The 23,053-nt window shown below is 43.8% G+C and overlaps 1 protein-coding gene across 2 annotated transcripts; it reads right to left on the bottom strand.

The window, feature by feature from the left end:
* Nucleotides 1–6,049: 6,049 nt before the first annotated feature.
* Nucleotides 6,050–22,992, bottom strand: CPT2 (carnitine palmitoyltransferase 2). Of its 2 annotated transcripts, none has more exons than XM_058552446.1 (5): nt 22,735–22,991; nt 14,164–14,244; nt 12,259–12,365; nt 7,519–8,823; nt 6,050–6,682 (listed from the first exon to the last, which is right to left on the bottom strand). In XM_058552446.1, the coding sequence occupies exons 1-5, from the start codon at nt 22,884–22,886 to the stop codon at nt 6,351–6,353; spliced, it is 1,977 nt and encodes a 658-aa protein (XP_058408429.1). In that variant the 5' UTR covers nt 22,887–22,991; the 3' UTR covers nt 6,050–6,350. The 2 variants fall into 2 exon arrangements, with proteins under 2 accessions (XP_058408429.1, XP_058408430.1); XM_058552447.1 differs by having other exon boundaries at nt 6,497–6,682; nt 7,469–8,823; nt 22,735–22,992.
* Nucleotides 22,993–23,053: the final 61 nt, after the last annotated feature.

The following is a 23,053-nucleotide window of genomic DNA, read 5'->3' as shown; positions in this document are numbered from 1 at the left end:
ACCTGTCGTGCATCTGAACGTTCATTTGGAACATCATCCTTGAGGGCTCCTGCTGCAGCATGCTCTAGAGGGAGGAAGTTGAATCAGACCCAGGCTCTCTTGTTCAGGAGCCAAGCGAGGTATAAGCCACTAACTATAACAGTCACTCCCAAACACAGCTGTGCATTGGGTCACTGGGAAAACTTTTGAAAAAGACAAGTTTCCTGGCCCCGCTTCATTCCTACTAAATCAGAATCTCTGGGGCTAATGCCTGAGATTTTCTTTTATTTAAAAGCACTCTCAGGTGACTCTGATGTATCCAGACCAGCAGAATCACTAGCTCAGCTTTCACAGTGGGGTACGCTCTGCGCTGCTGCGGAGACTAAATGAGATAATGTAGGCAACATGTTCAGCACGATGTCGGGGGCAGAGTATGCTCAGGAGCGAATGGAAGCAGTTATGATTTGATTAGAAAGGCAAACAAACAGTCTGCTGTGTTTTCTAATGACCAAGAAACCACATGGAGCTGCTCCCTAAGCTGAGAAACCACTGGATAACTAACCTGCCCGAATTCCTCAGGGAAGGGGCTGTGAGAGCTCCCTCTTCTGGGCCTACTGCTTCCTGTTTACAAAGAATTGGTTTGGAACAAAAGATAAAATCTAACAAGAAGGACAAATGCCAGGTGTTGATTATAAAAGCCAACTACTTATATTTATAGCAGATAAGGATTGATTTTCATGGGGAAAGACCTGTGGGGTTTGATTAATCATAATCTCACCCTAAACCAACTGTAAACTGGCTGTGAATTAGAAGCGATCACAGGCCAGATCAAAAGAAATAATGGCAAGATGAAAGGACAGACCCTCCCTCCCCCAGATGGGTTAGTCCATGCTGTGGTAAACTGTCCCATTTGGTGCTCTGCACTTTAATGAAATTACAAACAAAACTCACGAGGCCTGGAGATCATTTCCTGTGAGGTATAGTTGTGAAAACAGGAGAGGTTTATCTAGGGGGAAGCCCTAGCAAGGTGGGAGGAGGGGCAGACAGGATGGCCTTTACAGAGCTGAAGGATTGGCCTATGGAAAAAGGCAAAGACAGTTATACTCTATAGGGGAAAACTAGCACCAAGTGGAGAGTTTCAGGAGGATAGATTTCAGCTCAATATAAGGGAGACTATTCTAATGTCTGTCCAGAATTGGAATGTGATACATTGTAGCCAGTGAGCTCCCAAACCCTGGAGGTATTCAAGAGGAACAGATTATGAGGATTTAAGCCTCAGATGTGACTTACACAAAACCAGATTTATTAAATCAGAATTCCAATTCCGATGCATCCAGGCAGGAATTACTGGGCTAGACAGTCCAGTAATTACAGGACTGTAGGAATTTTACAACCTTCAGTTAAGAATTGCTACTACAGACAAATAAAGGGAGTTGAATTGTCAAAGGCTAATCAGTGGGAAAACCAAAGACTTTTTTACTTTTTTGATATATCAGAGATAACAATGTTTTAACAATAACTAGAGGGGGAAATGAATCTGCAATCAATTTCATTCAATTAACTAGCTCCTTTAGGAGACCTGGGCTCTCATCAGTTCGTTTCTACTTTTCCTGTTCATTTGGCGTTAGAATAGAGAGGCCGCTTCAGAGTACATTCTACATACTTAACCGTAAGCACTGTTGTTCACTGTCTGCTGCCCAGCTCAGGAACTTCTCACTACAACAGTCACCATCTTGCTCTTCAATGGACCGCACAGCTCATGGGCCACGCACTGTGCTGAACATGGAGATACATGATATATCCCTCAGCCCTCAAGATGCCCGCTTGGGCAGATAATCACAATACAGGGCTTCAGGGGGATATTCAGTCAGTCCCCAAATATTTAATGAGCCCCACTTTATGCTGAGCCCCCGGGGCCCCTCCCGTTGCCTACAGTCCAGTAATGGAGACAGTTGCAGTAACTGAAAAGCACTGTGATAAAGGTTAGATTGTCAGGATGCTTTGGGCATACACAGGAGGAGCATTAACTAATTCAGTCTTAGAGGGGTGGGGTGACCGAAGGTTTCCCAGAGGAGGTGAAGTCTAGCTGAAACCTGCAAGTTGAGCAGAAGACAGCTGAAAGGGCAGAGAGGGGGCTATGCTCCAAGCAGAGGCAACAGTAAACGGCATGGTGTCCCTGGAGAAGTGTAAGCTGCTGGGAGAGGACCAGCTCCATCAGGGCCTCAACTGTCACATTAAAGGGTATGGACTTCTTTCCAAGGGTAATGGAAAACCATTGAAGAGCAGGGATATGATCAGACTCGTACATGAGAAAAATCACAGGCTGCAGTGCGGAGAATGGACTGGAGGGAATGTGTGGAGACTAGAGGCAGGAGGGCCAGTTAGGAGTGGAGATATAGACTCCACCTCCTGATAGGAGGAGCTGCAAAGTCACCTTGCAAAGGTGTGGGTGCCAGGAGGGAACAATGCACGATCTCCAATGATAACCCACTGTGTGTCAGGCCCCTTGCTGGCTAAAACAGAAGTTGAAGCTAGGAGTAGCAGGAGGATGGAGGAAGGGATGACCCATTCTTCCAGGGAGACCCCATGAACATGGCTTCATAGAAGGGCCACTTGAGCTAGGCTAAAAAGAACAAGGAAGAATTTGGCAGAGGATATGCTGGGGCCAAGGGCATTCCAGGGATAGAGGATGGCATATGTGAGGTACAGAGCCACTGTAAAGATAGCCATGTCTGAGACCAATGGCAGGTTTTGTGTGGCTGAATCATGAGGAGTGAGGAGGGCTGGTGAGGAAGTGAGGGGCTGCTAATGTGAATCCTTTTTTTCCTTTTTGCCTGATGACTGGGTATTGCACAAACAGTATTATAGCAATAAAGGAAAAAAGATAAAGAAATAAACATTTTCTTAAACCCCACCATCCCAGCTCCCTAAGACAAATGTGTTTATTTTCCCCTGTTCTCTTTGGGGCTTATCTACACACAGACAGGTTTATATATGGCTGTAATCCTAGCACAGATAAGTTTATATTAAACTGTTTTCCACTTAATATCGTGAATGCCAAATGTGATTCTGCTTATTCAGCATCCCTGTCTTCTTTATAATGGGAGAGTCCCAGAAAGGAAATATATTTGTAACCAACTCCACTCAAACACTCCTCTGAGCTCTCTTCTCTGCTGGAGAATGGATGTTGTTGGGCTCCCTTCAACCCTTTTGCCATCAAGCCCCAGCTGTGTCTCTGGCAACACCCCAAACTCTCTCCCTTTCTCCATCCACCACCTGTCTCATGTCTACCTCCTCAAATCCTGGCTTCCGTTCTTCTTCGTCAGTTGTCACATGAAGATAATTGGATAGGTGTCACTAGATTTGGAAAGTATGTTTGAGGTGGTGTAACTTAAAAGAGAAGTTAATAAAAACCACAAGGTGATACCAGTTCACACCCACCAGAATGGCTATAATCAAAAGAGATAGATGATAACAAGAGTAGGTGAGGATGTCAAGAAATCAGAACTTTCATACTCTGCTGGTGGGAATGTAAAATGGTGCAGCCACATTGGAAAACTCCCTGGCAGTTCCTTAAGTGATTAAACACAAAGTTACTACGTGACCCAGCAATTCCACTCTTAGGTATATACCCAAGAGAAATGAAAACGTATGTCCACATAAAAACTTATACACTAATGTTCATAGCAGCATTATTCATAAAAGCCAAAAAGTGGAAACAACCCAAATGACCGTAAACTGATGAATGAATAAATAAAATGTGGTATAGCCATACACTGGAATAGTATTCAGCAATAAAAAGAAAATAAGTACTGATACATGATAGAACATGGATAAACTGAAAACATTATGCTAAGTGAAAGAAGTCAATCACAGAAGGCCACACATTGTATGATTCCATTTATATGAAATGTCCAGAATAGGAAAATCTATAGAGACAGGAAGTAGATTAGTGTCTGTCTAGAGTTTTGGGGGACTTGGGAGGTTGGGATAAAAGCGGAGGGACTGCTGATGGATGCGTTTCTTTTTGGGATGAAAATGTTCTTAAATTGTGGTAATGGTTGCACAACTCTGTGAAGACGCTAAAAATGATTGAATGGTACACTTTAAACAGATGGAATGTATAGTATGTGAAGTATATCTCAGTAAAGCTGTTTTTTTTGAAAAACATAAGCTATATGGTATCCACAAAACTCACTTTGGGGATCCTGGGGGCACCTCAAAGAGAAGCAGATGCTCTCTAGAGAGGCTTGTGTGGCTGTGGGTCTGGAGATGTGCCATACTTGTTCAGGAGTCACAAACAGAGAAAGCCACCTGGACAGAGCTTGCTGATTCCCAAAGAGCTGCTCCTCACATGGGAAGGTCCACATGGGAGCTGCTTTAGGGTCAGGAGCAGCAGGGATTAATTTAACAAAGTTCACTCTCCTGAGTTGGGAGGCCAGCTAGTTTAAGATCTAACTACTGGAAGCCTAGACAAACAGAAACATAATAGAAAGAACACCAGACAAGGAATCAAAAGAGCTGGTCCTAATCCTACTACTTATTAAGTGACCTGGTTTAAGCTCTCCCAACCTATCCATCTTCTGTATGTAAAATGGGGATAATAACTTCTGTCCATTCCAGACTTGAGGGGATCAAACCAGCTGATGCTTTACAAATGGGTGAGTTCTGTACAAACATGCAAGACGTGTGTGTGAGCCCCAACTGGGTTGAGACTTAATAGGTGTGTTTTTGCCATCCTAGCTACCATTGTAGAATCCTTCATAGCATGAATCCAAGACCAGAAGGAAGAGTGGGGGAAGTTATAAGTAGGAATGCCAGTAGGAGAGACCCCCTTCAAGAACTGCACGCACCCAAGGTGTACTGCCCAAGGGTACATTCACCCCAAACGTAAGCATGAAATATAATTTTTCAGCTCTGCAAGTTTCAATAGAGGCCTTGATCTTCAGAGCTCCTGCTCTGGGGCACTTGCAATTCACACGGGCTCAGCACTTCAACAAGGAATGGAACAGCAGCAGCAGAGACATCACAGAGCAAGAGACCACAGATTTAGCTTCAACTATATACCAGGTGCTTTACCTATACTGTTATAGCTAATCCTCGTTACAGCCCCATGCTATACGAATTATCCTCATTTACAGAGAGGAACTCACAGACCAGCGAGGCAAAATAACTTGCCTGTGGTCATAAAGTGAAGGACATAGTGGAACCAGGACACCAGGCATTCAGGTGTTCCTAGTTACGTTCATGAGAGCAGCAATATATTTATGTGCATCAGCAGCCATCAATTGTCTCTCTCTGATCAAACCATGGAATACAGAGGACCGGGTACCTGTCAGGGATTCACTAAAAGATTACTGAGTGAAGGATGGGTGGAGTCAGCTAAGACATGCAGGCGTGTTTATAGGAACTGTAAGGATGATTAAATGAGATAATGCATTGGAAGTGCTTTGTGACTGGCTCATATCAGAATTCAAATCCCAGCTGTCCAATAACTCACTGGGCAAGCCACTGAGAATGCAGGTAAAATTAAACACAAACAGAGACTCTTCCTTTTCAAAAAACAAAACAGAACAAAACATCCTTCCTTTCATGTTACCACTGTGTTCTAACAATAAATTGGACAGCAATGTTCTAACAAAAATTCTGTGTCGCTTCACTCAATGGAGAAGTTTCAACTGCGAAATGTAGAGTGATCGCTTCTACATTAGGCCATAATGAGCACATGAGATTCACCTGGTTAAAATAAATAGACACCAATTATAAATCCTCATTTGGCTGGAAGAACAGTAAAATAGCACTGACTAAATCCATGGGAATAGCCATTATTGCAGCAGAACTATCAGAATCAAGCGGCAGCTCACTCCTTAGAAAAATAAAGAGGATTTTTAAAGAGAGGCTGTCCCAGGAGAGGGAGCAAGTTTACAGGGAGGATGAAACAGCGTTTCCCACCATCACCTGAAGAGCCCAGAGTCAATGGGAACTTACTGCTACCTGAACTTACTGAACTTACTATTGTTCCTTGTGGGGATTAGGAAATTAGGTAAAAAAAAAACTGAGAGGAACCATCTCCAACAATTAAATTTTATTTCTGCTTCAACAATAAATACACCTGTTATTTTTCCAAATCCCACCTCTTGATCAAATGCCCTTGAAATTGAAATCTCACATCATCTTTAGTTGTGATCCAGTCCCACTTGGAAATCACATGTTTAGCTTTAAAAGCATGATTTTAAAGCTCGAACGTTATAGCCCTGGCTACTCGGGTACCTCATGATTAGTTTCATTAGTCACAGAATAGCACCTATTGGTTACACAGGCCCCAATTTTCATGTTGATGAAGTGATGGAGGCTTTTCACCAGCCCAGAAGCTAAGTTTTGATGGATTTGCCTTCTAAGGCATCAAACATGTCTTCTAAGGCCTTCTCCACACACTGGAGAAACTCTCGGCCATTGCGGCCTGGGTAGGAGGAGACATTGCAGCCTATCCAGTCGTCATGAACAGCATACCCAATGCCAAAGCCATCGGGGACCACAGGGGCAAAGCCACCAAAGTTCACCGCGGGGCTGGTCAGTGTGCTCGTGGACAGGATGTTGTGGTTTATGCGGCCATACGCAGGGTCCAGGAATAGCTCGGGCAGGGAAATCCCTTTGGCTGCTGCCAAGTACCGCAAAGCAAACAAGTGTCGGTCAAAGCCCTGGCCTGTCAGAGACAAAATGGAAAACCAGTCTCAGAATCTCAGGACTGAAAAGGACCTTAGTAAAACCTCCTCCCATGGGAGGAATCCCCTTCCCAGCATCCTTGAGAGCAGAAGAAGGGTCTGTCTACCTCTGCATGCACGCTTCCAGCTCACTAACCTCTGGAGCAGTTCATTCTAGAACATTTCCTTTTAAAAAAGCCATCAACAGCTGAGCTAAAAATGAGCCTAAAACAAAAGCGTGATTTTTAAAATTTTGAAACTGAACAGTTTAGTCAAACAGTCAAAAAAAGTATGTCAAGAGAGCTATGGACTCAAAAACTAAGATAAAAACCCAAAGTCTAAGTCAAGTGTAAAAGACAAGACTGAGTCAGTGGAACAAAATGGAAAGGGTATTTGACAGGCTTCTAATCTCAGCCTCACTGCTAACTTGCTGTGTAACCTGGGCCAGTGGCCTCAGTTTCCTACCTATAAAATGGAGAAGAATGGGACCAGAATGTCTTAGAGGTTCCTTTCAGTTCCAGGACTTTTGGCTACATGAAAGGACTGGACTATGTGATCCTCCAGGCCCTTTCCCGGTCTCAAATTTTACCACAAAGAGGCAAAGAAGGATGACGCTTAGATTTGGGAAGAGTTTCTGAGATGGGCTATTTACTGGGAGCTAACACACTGCAACCGAGGTGAAGTAAGAGGGGCTGCGGGCTTAGAAATCCTAAACTTTCAAAAGTGAGTCTGATGATCAGTAACTAATAGAAAAACCAGATGTGAGATAGAACATTACTGAGGCTTACCCCAGCACTGAGGGCAATGAGACCCAAGGGCATGCTCCCACCCGTCTCACCCGTTGCCGCTTCTTTGGTCAGCTGGCCGTGGTACTTGGAGCACTCAGCTATCATCTGCTGAAGCTCTCCAGCACTGTGCTTGGAGGGTGCCCTGACAAAGGCCTCGGAGCACCTCTTTGTGAAGGTGGAGGCTGGGCGGATGGTCTCGGTGCGGCCGTGCTTGAATGCCGCAGTGCTGCAGGACTCATAGGTGGCCACTGTTTGCCCATACTGGCGCAGAAAGGCCATCTGGAAGGCCAGCTGGGCCACTGAGTCAGGGCTCAGCTTCTGCTTCTTCAAGAATTCTTTGCCACCTCTCTGAAACCGGATGAGGTCAACGGTGAGGGTTTTCATGGTGGCGTCAAACTTTTCCTTAGCAGCACTGATACCAGTCTTTAAGGTATCATTCAACTTGAAGTTGAGTTTCTGCACAGCGACAGAGGAGTCGGTTCTGGCCGGCTGGCTCTGTGGAGTGACAGCAGGGGCCTGAGTGCTATCTTTAAACACTTCATTAAAGAACCTGAGCACTGCAACACCATCGCCCCAGGCATGCTCAAAGTGGACAGCGGCAGTGCCGTCCTGAGCTATGATGAGGTTAAAGGATTTATCAAACCAGCGGTTTGTGCCATCACCATGAAGCATGCTGTGGGACAAGTGGACAAGGTCCTTGATGGGGAAGTCATCTAGGCAGAGACAGAATACAGCAGAGTCCACTTTCCTCAGGGTCTCCTCGTTGCCCCCATTCACCAGCTTCTGCCTGAGCGCTGCCCAGATGTCTCGGTTCTCACTGGTCAGATATGCTAGCGGAAACTCAGGGGCAGGGCTATTGTCTGAGAGAATGTACTTCAGATGAGCCTGGATTTCGGAGGTGCTCACAATGTTCCCATCTTGATCAAGAACATCAAAGACATAGAAATGTCCTTTTCTTAGGACCAGAAGGTGTCTGGCCTTGTCATCAGTAAAGAGTTCATCCCGACTGGGTCTGGGTAAACGAGTTGAATTGAAAAGCCGAAAATACTGGGACATATCCAGGGGGTATGCATTGACCAAGTAGGCACCATACCAGGACAGAGAGGAAGGCACAAAGCGTATAAGTCTCTTGAAGGTATCTGTGTCACTTTTGGCAGGGTTCAAGTGGAACACTTCTGGCTCCAAAAGGCCAGCCTGCAGTGTCTTCAGGAACCGGATGGAAGAAACAGTCATGTTGGTTGCCCGGGTGAGCTGGTCATTATACTCAGACTTTGGGTCAGGATTGAATGCCATAAAAGGATTAAAGTTCAGGACAACGGAGTCTCGAGCAGTTAAGTACATATCAAACCAGGGGCCTAAACAATAAAAATAAAAAAGAACAACATAAAAAGTTAACATAGTCCCTAAAAATAAAATTTGAGAAAGAAAAAAAAATCAAGCCTATGCAGAAGAAATGACATCAACCTCCAGAGGATAGAATTTCCTGATTATTTTTTTGCTCTGCAGTCATTCATGACATATAAACAGGATCATACAATATGTGGTCTTTTGCATCCAGCTTGTAACACTTAATAAGGTTTTTGAGGTTCATCAATGTTGTAGCATATATCAGTTCTTTATTTCTTTTCATTGCTGAATAATATCCCTTTATATGGATATACCACATTTTGTCTATCCATTCGTCAGTCTATGGACATTTGGGTTGTTTCCACTTTTTGGTTATTATGAATAATGCTGCTATGTACAAGTTTTTGCATGGATATATGTTCTCAATTCTCCCGGGGATATAGCTAGGAGTGGAATTGCTAGGACATGTGGTAAGTCTGTGTTTAACCTTTTGAGGAACTGTCAGAGTGTTTTCCAAAATGGCTGCACCATTACAACCAGCAGCATCATGAGGGTTCCAATTTCTCCACATCCTTGGCAACATTTGTTATTGTTATTTTCTGTCTGTTTGACTGGAGCCATTCTAGTGAGTATATCATTGTGGTTTTGATTTGCATTTCCCTAAAGTTTATTAATTGCTTTTTCTTCTTCATATTCTGTTTCCTTTCTTGGCTCTTAAAGGAATAAAATACAATAACACCTCACTTGTATTCACGCTGGAACAGAATATTTGTGAAGTCCCACCCATCTCCTCATGTTTCTCTTGCTTCATCTCCTTTTAGGGACAACGCTCACACTTGACTGACTCCCTGATGTGGAGGAGTCTTCACCATCATTCTGTGTACTACGTACATTTGTGCACTCCCTCTTTTAGGAAATGCTCGTAAAGTAATTAGAAATAACTATCAGTGTGTGTGGATCACTCGAACTAGTCCTCTGTATTGCTGTGGATGTTTTGCCTGTAAAAATTCCAGAAGCAATATTTTATCAGAAAATGTGTCTTTAAGGAAAGTTCCTGCCAGGATTAGCAAGCACAGATAAACTCTACAAATAAGGACCATCTTCCACTGGAGGAAATCATCTTCACATGTAAAGCAGTGGGGAAAGGATTAATGGACATAACTGTATCTATTATTCATTTGTTGGCCCATTCATTCCATTTCATTCCTTGAGAATCAGTGCTGTGCCAGGCCCTAATCCAGGGGATATAGAGAGGAATAGGACATGGACCTTGATTTGGAAGAACTCTGGTGAAGGAGACAAACAGAATTAAAACAGAATTAAAACAGAATGCAGTGTACTACTACCATGGTAAAAGATAAGAAGTACTGGGGGGTAAGATATGTTTGATGAAAGAAGACATGAATTTATGCCTCTGATCCCTTCAGTAAAAGCATTTTAAAGAGACATAAACTAATAAGGCAAAGAGAATGAGAGATGAGAAAAGAGCAAATATTGGGGGCCGGCCCAGTGGCACAGGGGTTAAGTTCGCGTTGCTCCACTGGAGTTCGCCAGTTTGGATCACGGGCGTGGACCTACTCACCGCTCATCAAGCCATGCTGAGGCGGCGTCCCACATGGAAGAGCCACAACTCTACAACTATGACACACAACTATGTACTGGGGCTTTGGAGAGAAAAAGAAAAAGAGGAAGACTGGCAACAGATGTTAGCACAGGGCCAATCCTCCTCAAAAAAAAAAAAAGAGCAAATATTGGAAGCTGGAAAGCATTTAGGCAACTGGTAATGACTAAAGCAGACTCAGAAAGCCCAGCCTAAGCTGTCGGCAGAGAAAGCCAAGAAATAATAGGATTTACACAGCAGAACCCCCAGAGGGCTCAGGAATTGGCAGCCTAGACAGATCTGGTTGAAAGGCTATTTAATCAGACCCTCACTCCCAACCCCCAGATTCCCTCCCCACTCTAGTAAAGACTTGAGTTTTATTCTCTAGAGGAAGTAAAATTGGGGGACATAAGTCACAGCTGAGACCCCAAGCCTCTTCCCTTACCACACGCCTACAACACTAGCAACCAGGAGAATACCTTTTGGCAGTTTCCTGGCAAAGCCTTCCCTGGGAGTCTACCCCAGGGAATGGTCTAGCCAGATCATGTCACAGTGGAAGCTGTGACTGACAAGGCCCACCCTCAACCAGAGCTTCCAACAGCTTTTTAATGTCTCACTCATATCTAAGACAACAGAGGGAATAGGAAGCATATGAAGAAAGAAAAAAGGGCAAAACAAATGGAAAAAAAGCCACTTGGTGACAGACTATGACAGAAGATAACTTAAAAAAAAATTCCCCGATAAATTATTAAGCACATAGAAAGCTGAACAGAAGAAAGTTTAAGATAATTAACTTCATAGAAAACAAAAAGTTCGTATACGAAAGGAAAAACAATCCCAATATGCTACATGACTCAGCTGACAATAGCGTGTATATAACCATCAGAGTGTAAAAACACTAAATACTGAGCTAACCAAAATCGCAATAACTACAGTGTGAAAACGGGGAACAGGAAGTGTGCATGGAGCTCATCTGTGTGGTGGGGATATAAGAGACTGCTAAGTTCTCATCTTCTGTAGTGAGATGTCAATAGATAATGCCTAAAACTGAGAGTTAAGATGCAGTAATGTAAGTGTGTCATTTAGACAACGGCGCTATGCATCAAAAGAATCAGACAGCAGCTGAAGTGAGAAGTGAGAAACAAGGGGAGATTAGGAAACTGCTGTTTTTCCTAACAAGCCTGACAGAACTATTTGATTCTTTAAACTATGTTCATGTATAACCTAAATAAAAATATAAACTAAATTAAAAGAAGTGTTGTGGGAACCGAGGTGGAAGCAACTAACTGTGAATGGAGAGGGAGAAAGACCAATAGGTTTCACAGAAAAACCATCCTACTTGGGTTTTAAGAAGAATTTGCCAGGTAAAAAATGGCTGCGGGAACAACATGGATAATGGCACAGAAGAATAAAAGACTAATGGGCTGAGGGAACAATGAGGTGCTCAGTTTTGTTGAAGCATGAAGTATGTCAGGGAGATTGATAAGAGATACAGCTGGAGAGGGCAGTTAGGCCAGACCATGAAGGATCAAGAATGATACAAGACATAGGACTTGTAGGACTTAGTCCTGCATCCTTTTCAGACGGAACCAATGATTAGGTTGTCTTGGTCCTTCCCACAGAGGAGGCAAGCCACTGCTCTTGAGCACGGACTCCAGTCAACACCTTAGTGGAGAAGGAACTCACTCAGCCTTAATATTTACCCCAGGAAGAGAGGATGAGGCATCACTTCAATGCTGGTCTCACCAAAAATATTTGTGAGACCAAAACAGGAGAGAAGATGCCTTATTTTCCACTGTGGAGGGCTCTGGGAAAAATCACACCCACAGCCCAGCCTACCCACCTGAAATGTAGCTCGTATGTTTGTTCTGCTTGTCCTGAGCAACCAGCTGCTTTTGCAGTTCTTTTCCAATACCATTTTCAAAACTCTTGCAAAATTGTTCTGTTTTCCTGAAATATTTAAGAAAAGATAGAATCAAACCATGGCAGGGAATACATGATTTTTAGATTCATAGTCAAGAACTCATATACAGAGCTTTGAGTCCCCAGCAGCATATCTCTAAAACGCGGGACTGAGATCAGAAAGTACCTATGACCAGAAGAACAGGAATCAATCTAAAATGAATAAATCTAGGATATCTTCTTAAAATGACTGCTCGGGAAGATCAATCAACATCCCATAAAACAATCTGTAATCTAGGAGGCAGCTTGGCATGGAGAAAAGGACATAATAAGGTTTGGAGTCAAAAAGAGCTAAGTCTGAATTCTAGCTCTGTCACTTTCAAACTGTGTGACCTCGGACAAGTTACTTGATCTCTCTGAGTCTCAGTTTCTTTACGTGTAAAATAGTGATAATATACCACTTTACAAGATTAAAAAAATGTTTATAAAGCTAAGGATTTAGGGTAGTTTGAAACTAATACTTAATAACTGGTAGCTATTAAATCATTACCATATCAAGAGAAGCTTCAAGTGACTAATAAGGAATATTTAAAAGCAGAGGACTAGATGGGGCCGGCCCCGTGGCATAGCGGTTAAGTGCACGCGCTCTGCTGCTGGCGGCCCAGGTTCGGATCCCGGGCGCACACCGAGGCACCGCTTGTCAGGCCATGCTGTGGTGGCGTCCCACATAAAGTGGAGGAAGATGAGCACGATGTTAGCTCAGGGCCAATCTTCCTCAGCAAAAACAGGAGGACTGGCATCGATGTTAGCTCAGGGCTGATCTTCCTCACAGAAAAAAAAAAAAAAGCAGAGGACTAGATTATGAACAGTTCATCTATGTTTTTCCATCAATGTCCAGTGAAGGACTGTGAATCCAATGACAATGTCAGTTATTTGCACAAAAAAATTCCCATTATGGAAAAAGAGTACCTTACTAGGACACAAGAGCTTAATGTAATCTCCTTTTTGACAATATCCAATATTATTTTCTAATTCCATACTGTATTAGTTTCCTAGGACTGCCATAACAAAGTATACAAACTGGATGGCTTAAAATAACAGAAATTTATCCTATCACAGTTCTGGAGGCTAGAAGTACAAAATCAAGGTGTTGACAGGACCATATTCCCTCTGAAGACTCTAGGGGAGAATCTGTTCCTTTCTCTTAGCTTCTGGTGTTATCAGCTATCCTTGGCATTCCTTCGCTTGTTGACGCCCTCTAGTCTCTGCCTCCATCATCACATGCCTGTCTCTGTGTCTTTTTTTCTCTTCTTATAGGGACACCAGTCGTATTGGATTAAGGACACACCCTACTTCAAGTATGACCTCATCTTAACTAATTACATGTGCAACAACCCTATTTCCAAATAAGGTCACATACTGAGGTTCTGAGAAGAGCATGAATTTTGGGGGCACACTATCTAACTCAGTACACACGCTCACCAAACAAACTTCTGGTCTACAATATGCTCTCCTCAATGGACTTCCCTATCAGGAGTACATGCTCTCTGCAAATGACCAGTACTAACTAGCCTCCCAGGTACGCCTACCAAAATATAGTACAAATTTGGCATTCTGGCTTATAAGCCATCACCTGTTGAGTCTGGTTAGAGAGACTCTCACCTCAGGGCTTGGTCAGCCTGTTATGAGCGAATAATCTATTTCCTGAATTTGCAAACATAGAGACTAGTCCCAGGTTCCTGGAGACCCAATCAAATCACAGATACTCCAGAAGCTTGGTCCACCACTACTTGCCAGCCTCTCTTGAACTGCCCAACCATCGTCATTCAGGGTTCTCAGCATTTACCTGAACTGGCTGTCATCCAAGAGAGGCTTCTGCGCATTGAGGTATCTCCTAATGGTGTCTTCAAGTTTGGGAATAGGCAGCCTGGGGAGAAAGCAAGGTTGGTGTAGGGTGACAATATGTGGAAGACGTCAATTAGCTTCACAACCCAAACTAATAAACTAATTACTACTGGATAATTAATTTCCTTCTGAAAAAAACAATGGGAAGCTACTGGCAAATCATAATCGATGGATTTACTAACAAATATCAATGGTAACTTTATTTTTAAATAAAATAACTTTTTAATGTATTTATGATGAATTTCATAAGTTAAATTATGAATAATTTAAATAAGTTAAATTATAAATGGAGAAGCAGGGGCCAGCCCAGTGGCATAGTGGTTAAATTCGTGTGCTCCACTTCAGCAGCCCAGGGGTTCACCGGTTCAGATCCCAGGTGTGGACCTACATACTGCTCATCAAGCCATGCTGTTGCGGCATCCCACATACAAAACAGAGGAAGATGGGCACGGATGTCAGCTCAGGACTAATCTTCCTCAGCAAAAAAATTAAAAAATAAAATGGAGAAGCAGAAGCTGCCCACAGCACTCCTGTTTCCTGGTCACAATGATAATACCTATGCTAACTCTATATTGGCACCGATTTTAATTGTACCCTTAGTTTGAACAACTGCATTTTTCTCCCCCAAGATGAATTTAAAAAGTTCTATTTTTTATTTTCTTGTGCATTTTATGACAGAGAATCATACAAAAGTGAAACACAGGTCTGTCTAAGGGCCAGCCAAATATGGGACCGACCATCGAGGCATGCCCAGCCACCAGGAGCCCTATGAGGAAGAACCAGATTTTCCCATGTGCTTACTTATTCATCATTCTCTACCAGGAGGTTCCCAGCGATGGCTGTGGTGATGAAGTTACTGGTCCACAGTGAAATGAAAATACATGGACAGTATAGTGAGGTGTACCTTCTTTTTCATTTCAATAATTTTACTGAAAGATATATCCCCCAGTACCAAAACTTAATCGTAGTTGGTTAGGTTACCTCTGCCAACTCAAAATTAACATTGCTATATTCAAAATATCTAAATATGGCAGCCATGTTAGGAAAACTGAAAAGTTATCCACAAAACATAGTTTAAACCTTAATATTAGATATACTGTGGTTCTTCTGTTTATTTTTCAATGCATGTTTATCCAAAAGATGATGTTAAAAATAAATCTGAATGATTTACAGCCATCATGGACTCAGGCTGCACTAAGTAACCATTCATGACACTTCAATACTGTAGATCCCTTACATCCATGGACTTACACGGAAAATCCCAACACTACCTCAGCTACCTCATAACATCCATGTTATCTACTTACTTTTCTCAGGACTTTGACACAGTAGGGTCATTAATAAAAGTTTACCTTCTTTTTAAACAAAATTCTAAATTACAGGCAATGGCAGTTTTATAAAAAGAGTCCTTACTAAAAAGCTTCTGAACTGTTAACTCTAGCCTGAACTCATTTTAGTGGGGCAAAGCAAGTTTCCAAAGCGATGATTTAGTTTTGAGTTACTAATACAACAGAAACTGAATTTTATCAATGGGATTAAATCAAGGCAGTATAGATTCTGCACAAAAATTTTTATCATGGATACAAAAATCACCTGTTTTCTATAAAAAATATTAAAGATAACTTAATGAATATGCCCAACTTACCAGGTCTATATTTTGCCTTATATAAAATGCCCTCAATGTAAATGCCATATAGCAATACAGTCCATGTCACTGAATTAAATAATACTTGACTGATGATGGTCATGCTTATGAAGTTACTGGTTCACAGTGAAATGAAAAAACAGTATAGTGAGTTTTCACAAGCTAAATTTACTAAATTTAAAAGTCTATCCTTAATTCTGAGATTGTCCCTTTTTTTTTTTTTGGATGGGGGATGGGGTTCATTAAAGGTCCTTCCTTTTAAGAAATAATGTTGATAACAATATTTTCCCTCCATAATTTTACTGATCTGTGAAGTCAAAAAGTATAAGAACTACTGACACAGTGGAAAGATGAGATTTAGAATCAGACCTAGGCTTGAGTTCCAGCTCTGCCACTTAATCTCTAGTTATACGGTTAAAGGTAGCAAATTACCTGATGTCCCTCAGACTCCATTTCCTGCTTATGAGTTGGAGAGAACTGCCTCACAGAGAGATCTGAAATCCTGTCTGTCAAGTTCAACCCCAGCTGGCACAAGTCCATCACTAGCACATCTGGTATATGGAGAGGTTAAGTTCACAGCCTTTGCAATCTCACAGATCTGGGTTTGCATCCTAGACTCTGTCACTTAATATCCATATGATTTTAGGCAAATTTCTTACCTCTCTGGCCCCTCTTTCTCTGTTTGTTAAATAATAGCTCACTGGGCTATTATGAGGATTAAATGAAATAATACACAAAGAAGTTAGCAAGGTATCTGACATACAGTAAGCATTAAACATACAGCACACACTGAATGTATACTTATAGTCATCCAGATACCTTTCGATACCTATCGAAAGCTCACTCTATCTCCTTTCCTTTTCCCTTCTAGTTTTCTGCTTCCCTCCTATTTCGACACCTCCCACGTTAGGCACAAACCCCGTCCCCAACTATTTCCTTCCATCTGCTCAGCAACAGCCAGTTTGGCCCCACACAGCTATTATCCGTCACTAGCCACTTCCACTGTACCTTTTAGAACCCCCATTCTGTTCTGAATAAAATATTCTATATTCCGTAACTTCTTCTCCAGTATTTCTCTTACCTCCTCATCTTTCTTAAAATCTGACTATTCTGACAATACCATTTGCTTTCATATTTCTCTCCAAAGAAAGCCACCCCCCAGCTTCTAGGAAGGACCAGCACCCTCCTGACCCCCACCACCTACCACCAACATTAAACAAGTTTCTTTCCTCCCAAAGCCAATCATACCACCCTCTCCCCATCCTCATCTCTGTTATCCACCCCAAAGAATGCTGGGTTAGCAAACCAGCTCTCCAGTGGGTAGGGGGTGAAGCCCTGATTTGTACTATTTACCGATTTCTGTAAATCTCCCACCAGGCCATTTTCAGGCTACCAACATGATGTCACTGAATGTGGAGCTGAGAAGAAATGCATGGAAACGGCTCTCATGATTATGGTGATGTATAGAGAGAGGGCCTCACCACTCATTAGGATTTTTCCTCTGAAACCCCTTCTCTGACCTCTACTGGCACATGGGCCAGCACAGAATAGGTACTTAATAAATGTATGCTAAGTGAATGAGTTGATTACTCCTTACTTTACCCTCCAACCCATCCCAGGACCCCACATTCTTCTGGATCACATTTAGTGGCATGTATGTATTTATGTCTCTCCCCCATCAGACTGCAGGCTGTGAGATCCTTAAAGGATGTAGAAGATGGAGTTAGACATTCTCTCTTCCCACCCTGTTGGTTTTGACATCATCTTCTTCTGAGTCTCTTTTCCCTCATTATGTCCTCTTACTCTAAAAGTGCACATTTTCTCAAGACTGGGTCCCCTGCCCTCTTCTGATTGTATACTCTGTCAGTAAGCCCCTCTGATCTGATAGTTGCAACCTGGACACTTACTCAAGCTCCTCCAAGCAGGTAGTGAGGAAGAAAATTGAAGGTATGCAAGGGAGCATGATCCTTCCAACTGTAGATGAATTCTTTGTTTAGGGACAGTATGGTATGCTGGAAAAACATAAGCTCTGAAGCCAGACAAACCTGAGTCCAAATTTTAAACAAGTCACCTTTCAGAAGGTAGATCAGTGGTTACCTGGGGTGGGAGGGGGGATGGGAGTGACTGCTAATGAGTATGGGTGTTTTTTGGGGGGATAATGAAATGAATTAGATAGTGGTGATGTTTGCACAACTCTGTGATTATACAAAAAACCCCCACTAAATTGTATACTTTAAAAGAGTGAATTTTATAGCATGTGAATTGTATCTCAATAAAGCTATTAAATTTTTTTAAACAAGTCACTTTTCATCTCTGGTGATCATTTTTTTCCTCATTAAGATGAAGGAACTGAAAGAGATGGTCTCTAAGGCCCCTTTACAATTCTGGGACTGCAACCTCAGGAGTCATGTAGATTCCTCCCCCTGCAAGGCAGCAGAACTGCGCGATGGTTGAAAGCAGACTCTGGCTTCATCATTCACAGCTGTGTGACTCTGGGCATGCTGCCCACCTTGTACCTAAGTTTCCTCATCTATAAAATGGGGATAATATTAACATGTACCTCCTAGGGTTCTGTGCTGATTAAATGAGCACACATCACTGACTCAGAACAGTGCCTGGCACACAGTAAGCACTTAATAAATTCTAGGTTTCATTATCTACTCAGTCCTCAAGTCCTGTAGATCCAAACTCTGTCACTAGCCTTTTCACGTCCCTAGGGAACTAGCTCATCATCTCTCTCTCAGTGCCTAGTACAGCATTTCACCATTTCTGTTGTTTTGCCTGCCCCCATCCATTCTCCCTCCTTCCAGAACAGCACTCCTTCCTATTCGGGTCCCTGTGGTTCAGGTGAAGCTGACTCCACCCCAACTCCCAGGGGTGGGCTTAGAGCTTACTGGTTCAGACCCAATGAGACCCAGCGGTAATCTTTAAGACTTAATTACAGGATTTTTGAACTGTTTTTGAACCGTTAGGGAGAATCTCTAAAAGCTGAAGTCACTGAGACTAGGATTTAAGCTATGCCTTAAATGATGCCTGCCACTTCGTCACCATGAAGAGAGAGCCTCCTTGAGAACTGAGTCACATAAATGAAAAGAGTTGAGTGGGAAGGCAAAACAGAGTCTTGATGACATCATATGCGCCCCCTGAACCATCCTGGATTTTTTAGGTCTGTGAGCTCATACATTCCTTTTTGCTTAAGCCAATTTAATTGGAGTTTCTGTAACTTGTTACTACAAAGGCCCTTACCGTGACAATTTCCTTTTCAGTAAGTGTCACTTACAGTCAACATTTATTCTCTGCTCTTTAAAAATCAAGCTGTGAGGTCACCTCCAGTCTCTTTGCACTACCCTGCTTTCTCCAGTTCCTCAAAGAACACCAAAAGCGGTTTCATGGGCACACCTGCAGTTCCTTGAGCCCCGTGATGTAATTCGCCAGGTGCCTTGAAAAAGGTCGAGTTAGGGCCTGAGAGATGCATGGCAGTTCCACCATAACCACGTAGGTTCTCCTTCGCCACCCCCATCTAAAGAACCCCATCCCCATCTAAACAGCGTTTGCCTTAATAAAGGTGGAAGAAAAGTAAGCGCTAGCAGATTTATCTCACTTATTACCTCTCGTCTAAGTGCCTCTGTGTAAGTGACCTGCTATCATTACCTAACTGGCCTCCAAACAGCAGGCGCTTTATTGTTCTTCCTGCAGGAACACAGCTAAAAGTCTTTTGTATTTTTATACAATCTAGTTATCATTCGGATAAAGTCATTCTGGATGTTAATCTATCTGAAGGACATACCTTCGGGGCCCAGAACATTACTGTTTCTATCTGTTATCCTGCACAGCCTAGAAACTCAAGGTATTCAATTCTAACAACCCTGAGAGGAAGGTAATATATGATTCCCATTTTTAGGTGAGATAACTTGCTCACAGCCATGCAGCTAGTAAGAAGTGGAGCTGGATTAAAAATCAGATCTGACTCCTGTCTCACGATCTTAACCACCAGGAAATGCTGCTTCCCACTTACCACATGATATCTTCACTATCTGTTGACCTGTCAAATCTCCCCCACTATACAGTAAGCTCCTCACCATGACTGATTGGTCTCCAAATCCATATCAATAAATGTTTATCAAATTAACAGTGCGAATGAGTAGGTCAGGCTGATCTACCTTGTGTCTCCTCAGGACTTGCAGTTTTATATTCTGAGGCTAACTGTTCAGTGTACATCAATGTAACCCTCAGAAATAACACCTAACTGAACTGTACACATAAAAATGGTTAAAATGGTAAATTTTGTTATGTATATTTGACCACACTAAAAAAGAGCAAAGAAAAAAATGTAACACCTAAAAAACAAGCAGATCATAGTACGAGGGTTCCTAGAGGAAAGCAAGTCCAAGGCCATTTGGCTAAAAGGCAGCAATGATATGACAAGAACAGGAAGAGGGAGGGAGGGAGGGAGGGAAGGACATCCAGCTGGACTACCTAATACAAAGGGACTGTCCTTCCCCCTGCCAATGAATTAGGATAGTTCCTATCTTTGGCATCTTATCTCTCTACAAACTGGGTATTCCATTCCCACTTTACAGGTGAGAACTGAGGCTCAAAGCAGTTAACTGAATTGCCTGAAGTTAGACATAAAGAGTATCAGATCCAGAATCTGAAACTAAGTTCTACCAGACTTCAAAGCCAGGGCTTTTTACCAAGTGTGACACCAAATTGAGTGTCAAAGATAGTGCATTTTACAAGTCTAGAATCTCAGAGATAAAAGGAATCTCATCTTATCTAACCCCCAATTTCCAGCAGAGGTAATGGAATCCTGGGGGAGTCGTCATTTAGGTTACACATGGGTGACGAGTGCTATTGTTGGTAGCTCCAGACTCCTACAGATCTTTGTGTGGTGGATCAGAGGACATGATCTTGAATATTTTCCAGCCTTCCAATTCTAAAGTGGAGAAAACCCCTCTGATCTTAAACCTGGATAGTGCCCAGGCTTGCCGGAAAGTCAAAAGCCAAGTGCCACTGGGCTTGGCAAGAGAAGACAGGTTCTGTCCTTTTTCACCTTTCCCCCACATACTGGCTCAGCTCACACACAGGCGGTCAAGGAGGAGGCCTGTTCCAGGCTTCTCTCACAGACATAAAAATCCTTTTTCTTTCTCTCTCCCTTCCTCCTGCCAAATTTAAACAGTGGGGATTGGGCTAGATAATCTCATTTTAGGTTGTTTAGATGTTTGCACACTGCAATTTCACAAGAATCACCTCAGATGATCTTCCTGAGAGTGTGGGGGTGGGCTAAATGGTTCCTGGATGTGGAGAAAAACAGCAACCTAGCCTGTAGTTGGGGCGGTGCTCTGAATTCAGTTTGCTCTGAATTGTACATGGCGGTGGGGTCAGGGGGACGGACGGGATGGGGACGTGCTGGACAATGACCAGCAAGATAGAAACAAGCTGGAAAAAAAAGAAAAGTCAAAAAAAGCTTTGGAGTCTGATAAACTTGGCCTTCTAGCCCCTGGACTGGGAGATCCCTGGTGGCAGTTTAGTGAGAAAGGGAGGGAGAAGGGTCTTGGAGACAAATTTGGAACTTGGCACCAGGAACTAACTGGTGACTGAGTAGAGTAGTTAGGGTTTGGTTTTAGAGGGTAAAGGAATTTGGGGAAATTTCTAATAATGGAGAGGGAGACCCGGCAGTTCAGATGAAGGCTGGGAGTTCAAAGGTCAGGAAAAGCAGGGGCCAGCCCCGTGGCCTAGTGGTTAAAGTTCGTAGCACTCTGTTTCAGTGGCCCGGGTTTGTAGGTTCAGGACCCACACCACTGTCAGCCATGCTGTGGTGGCATCCCACATACAAAAGAGAGAAAGACTGACACAGATGTTAGCTCAGGGCCAATCTTCCTCAAGCACAAAAAAGAGGAAGATTGGTGACAGATGTTAGCTCAGGGTGACTCTTCCTTGGCAAAAAAAAAAAAAAACACAATGGAAAACTGGAAGCTGAATTTAGGAAAACACTGGGTGAGGGAAGGGGAGAGGAGGATTTATTGGGGCTGTTTTCATAGGGGAAGGAGATTCTGGGTGAAGTGTTTAGAAGGGGGGAGCTATGGTGAGGAGGAATAGAGAACTTGGGGGGGCTCTGGGGCTACTGAATGAATGTTTGGGAGGGGTGCTGAGGGTGGTGTCTAGAATTCTGTGAGGGTGGGCTGCAAATGCGGGGGGGGGGGGTGGGTGAGGGAGGACACTTTAGGGAGAGGAAACTGGGGATGAATGTCGAGGAAGGTTTGGCGGCGTGACAAGTTTCCAGGTGAAGACTGCACTTAGAATGCTGAGAAGGACCTGGGGGAGGGTAGGTGAACACCTGAAGGCTGGGCTTGAGGGGACCGACGGGGTGCTAAAAGGGCAGAGCGCTGGAGGCACGGGGAACGGGGCCCAGGGGTCTGAGTAACAGGGGTGAAGAGCGTCGGGAGGAGTTGAGGGAGGGTAACTATTATGCATGGGAAATTAGGCCTATCCGTACTCTGGGCAGGAATGCGGGGCAGCCATGAAAGTACTTCGGGGGACACCCTAGCTGGAGGGGTTAGGGTGGAGTTGGAGACATGCAGGTTGGGTATTTTTCATGGAGAAATGTGAGGGAGTCTTAGGGTATCTGGTTGGAAGTTGGGTTATGGGAGAGGGAGTCTGAGAAGGGTTCAAGAGAGCATCTGAGAGAGCAGTGGGTGGGGGGGGGGGTTCTGGAAGAGAATTTGAGCGTTCTGAGGTTCCTGTGCCAGGAGATTCTGAAAGTCACGGGATTTCCAGATTGGGAGATGCGGCAGCGTCCTGGGCAGGAGTTCAAGAGAAGAGTCGTGGGTGACTGGAGTGCGGCGGGGGCCGGGAGGCCGGGCTCACCTGGGCAGGCTGTTCTGGTAGTGCATGGTGGGCACGATGCTGCGCTGCAGGTACTGGTCGGGCCTGGAGCCGGCGCTGAGGGGCCGACGGGGGGCTCCCGGGCCAACGCCAGGGCGCCGGGGCCAGGCGCGCAGCAGCAGGCGGGCCACCATCGTCCTGGCAGGCTGCGGCGCCCAGAACCCGGGGGACAGGGATTCCTGGTACACAGAGACAGGACCACCGCCCTCAGGGCCCCCGGGACGCTGCGTCAGACACGCCCGTCCAGCTCGCTCCCATCTGCGGAGCCACTTCCGGCCCGCGCCTCCCGTCGGCCCCGCCC

Source organism: Diceros bicornis, chromosome 13, assembly GCF_020826845.1.
Source record: "Diceros bicornis minor isolate mBicDic1 chromosome 13, mDicBic1.mat.cur, whole genome shotgun sequence".
NCBI classification, from domain to species: Eukaryota; Metazoa; Chordata; class Mammalia; order Perissodactyla; family Rhinocerotidae; genus Diceros; species Diceros bicornis.
Note: the sequence above shows the minus strand (reverse complement) of the source record. Positions and strands in the feature narration are given on the sequence as shown.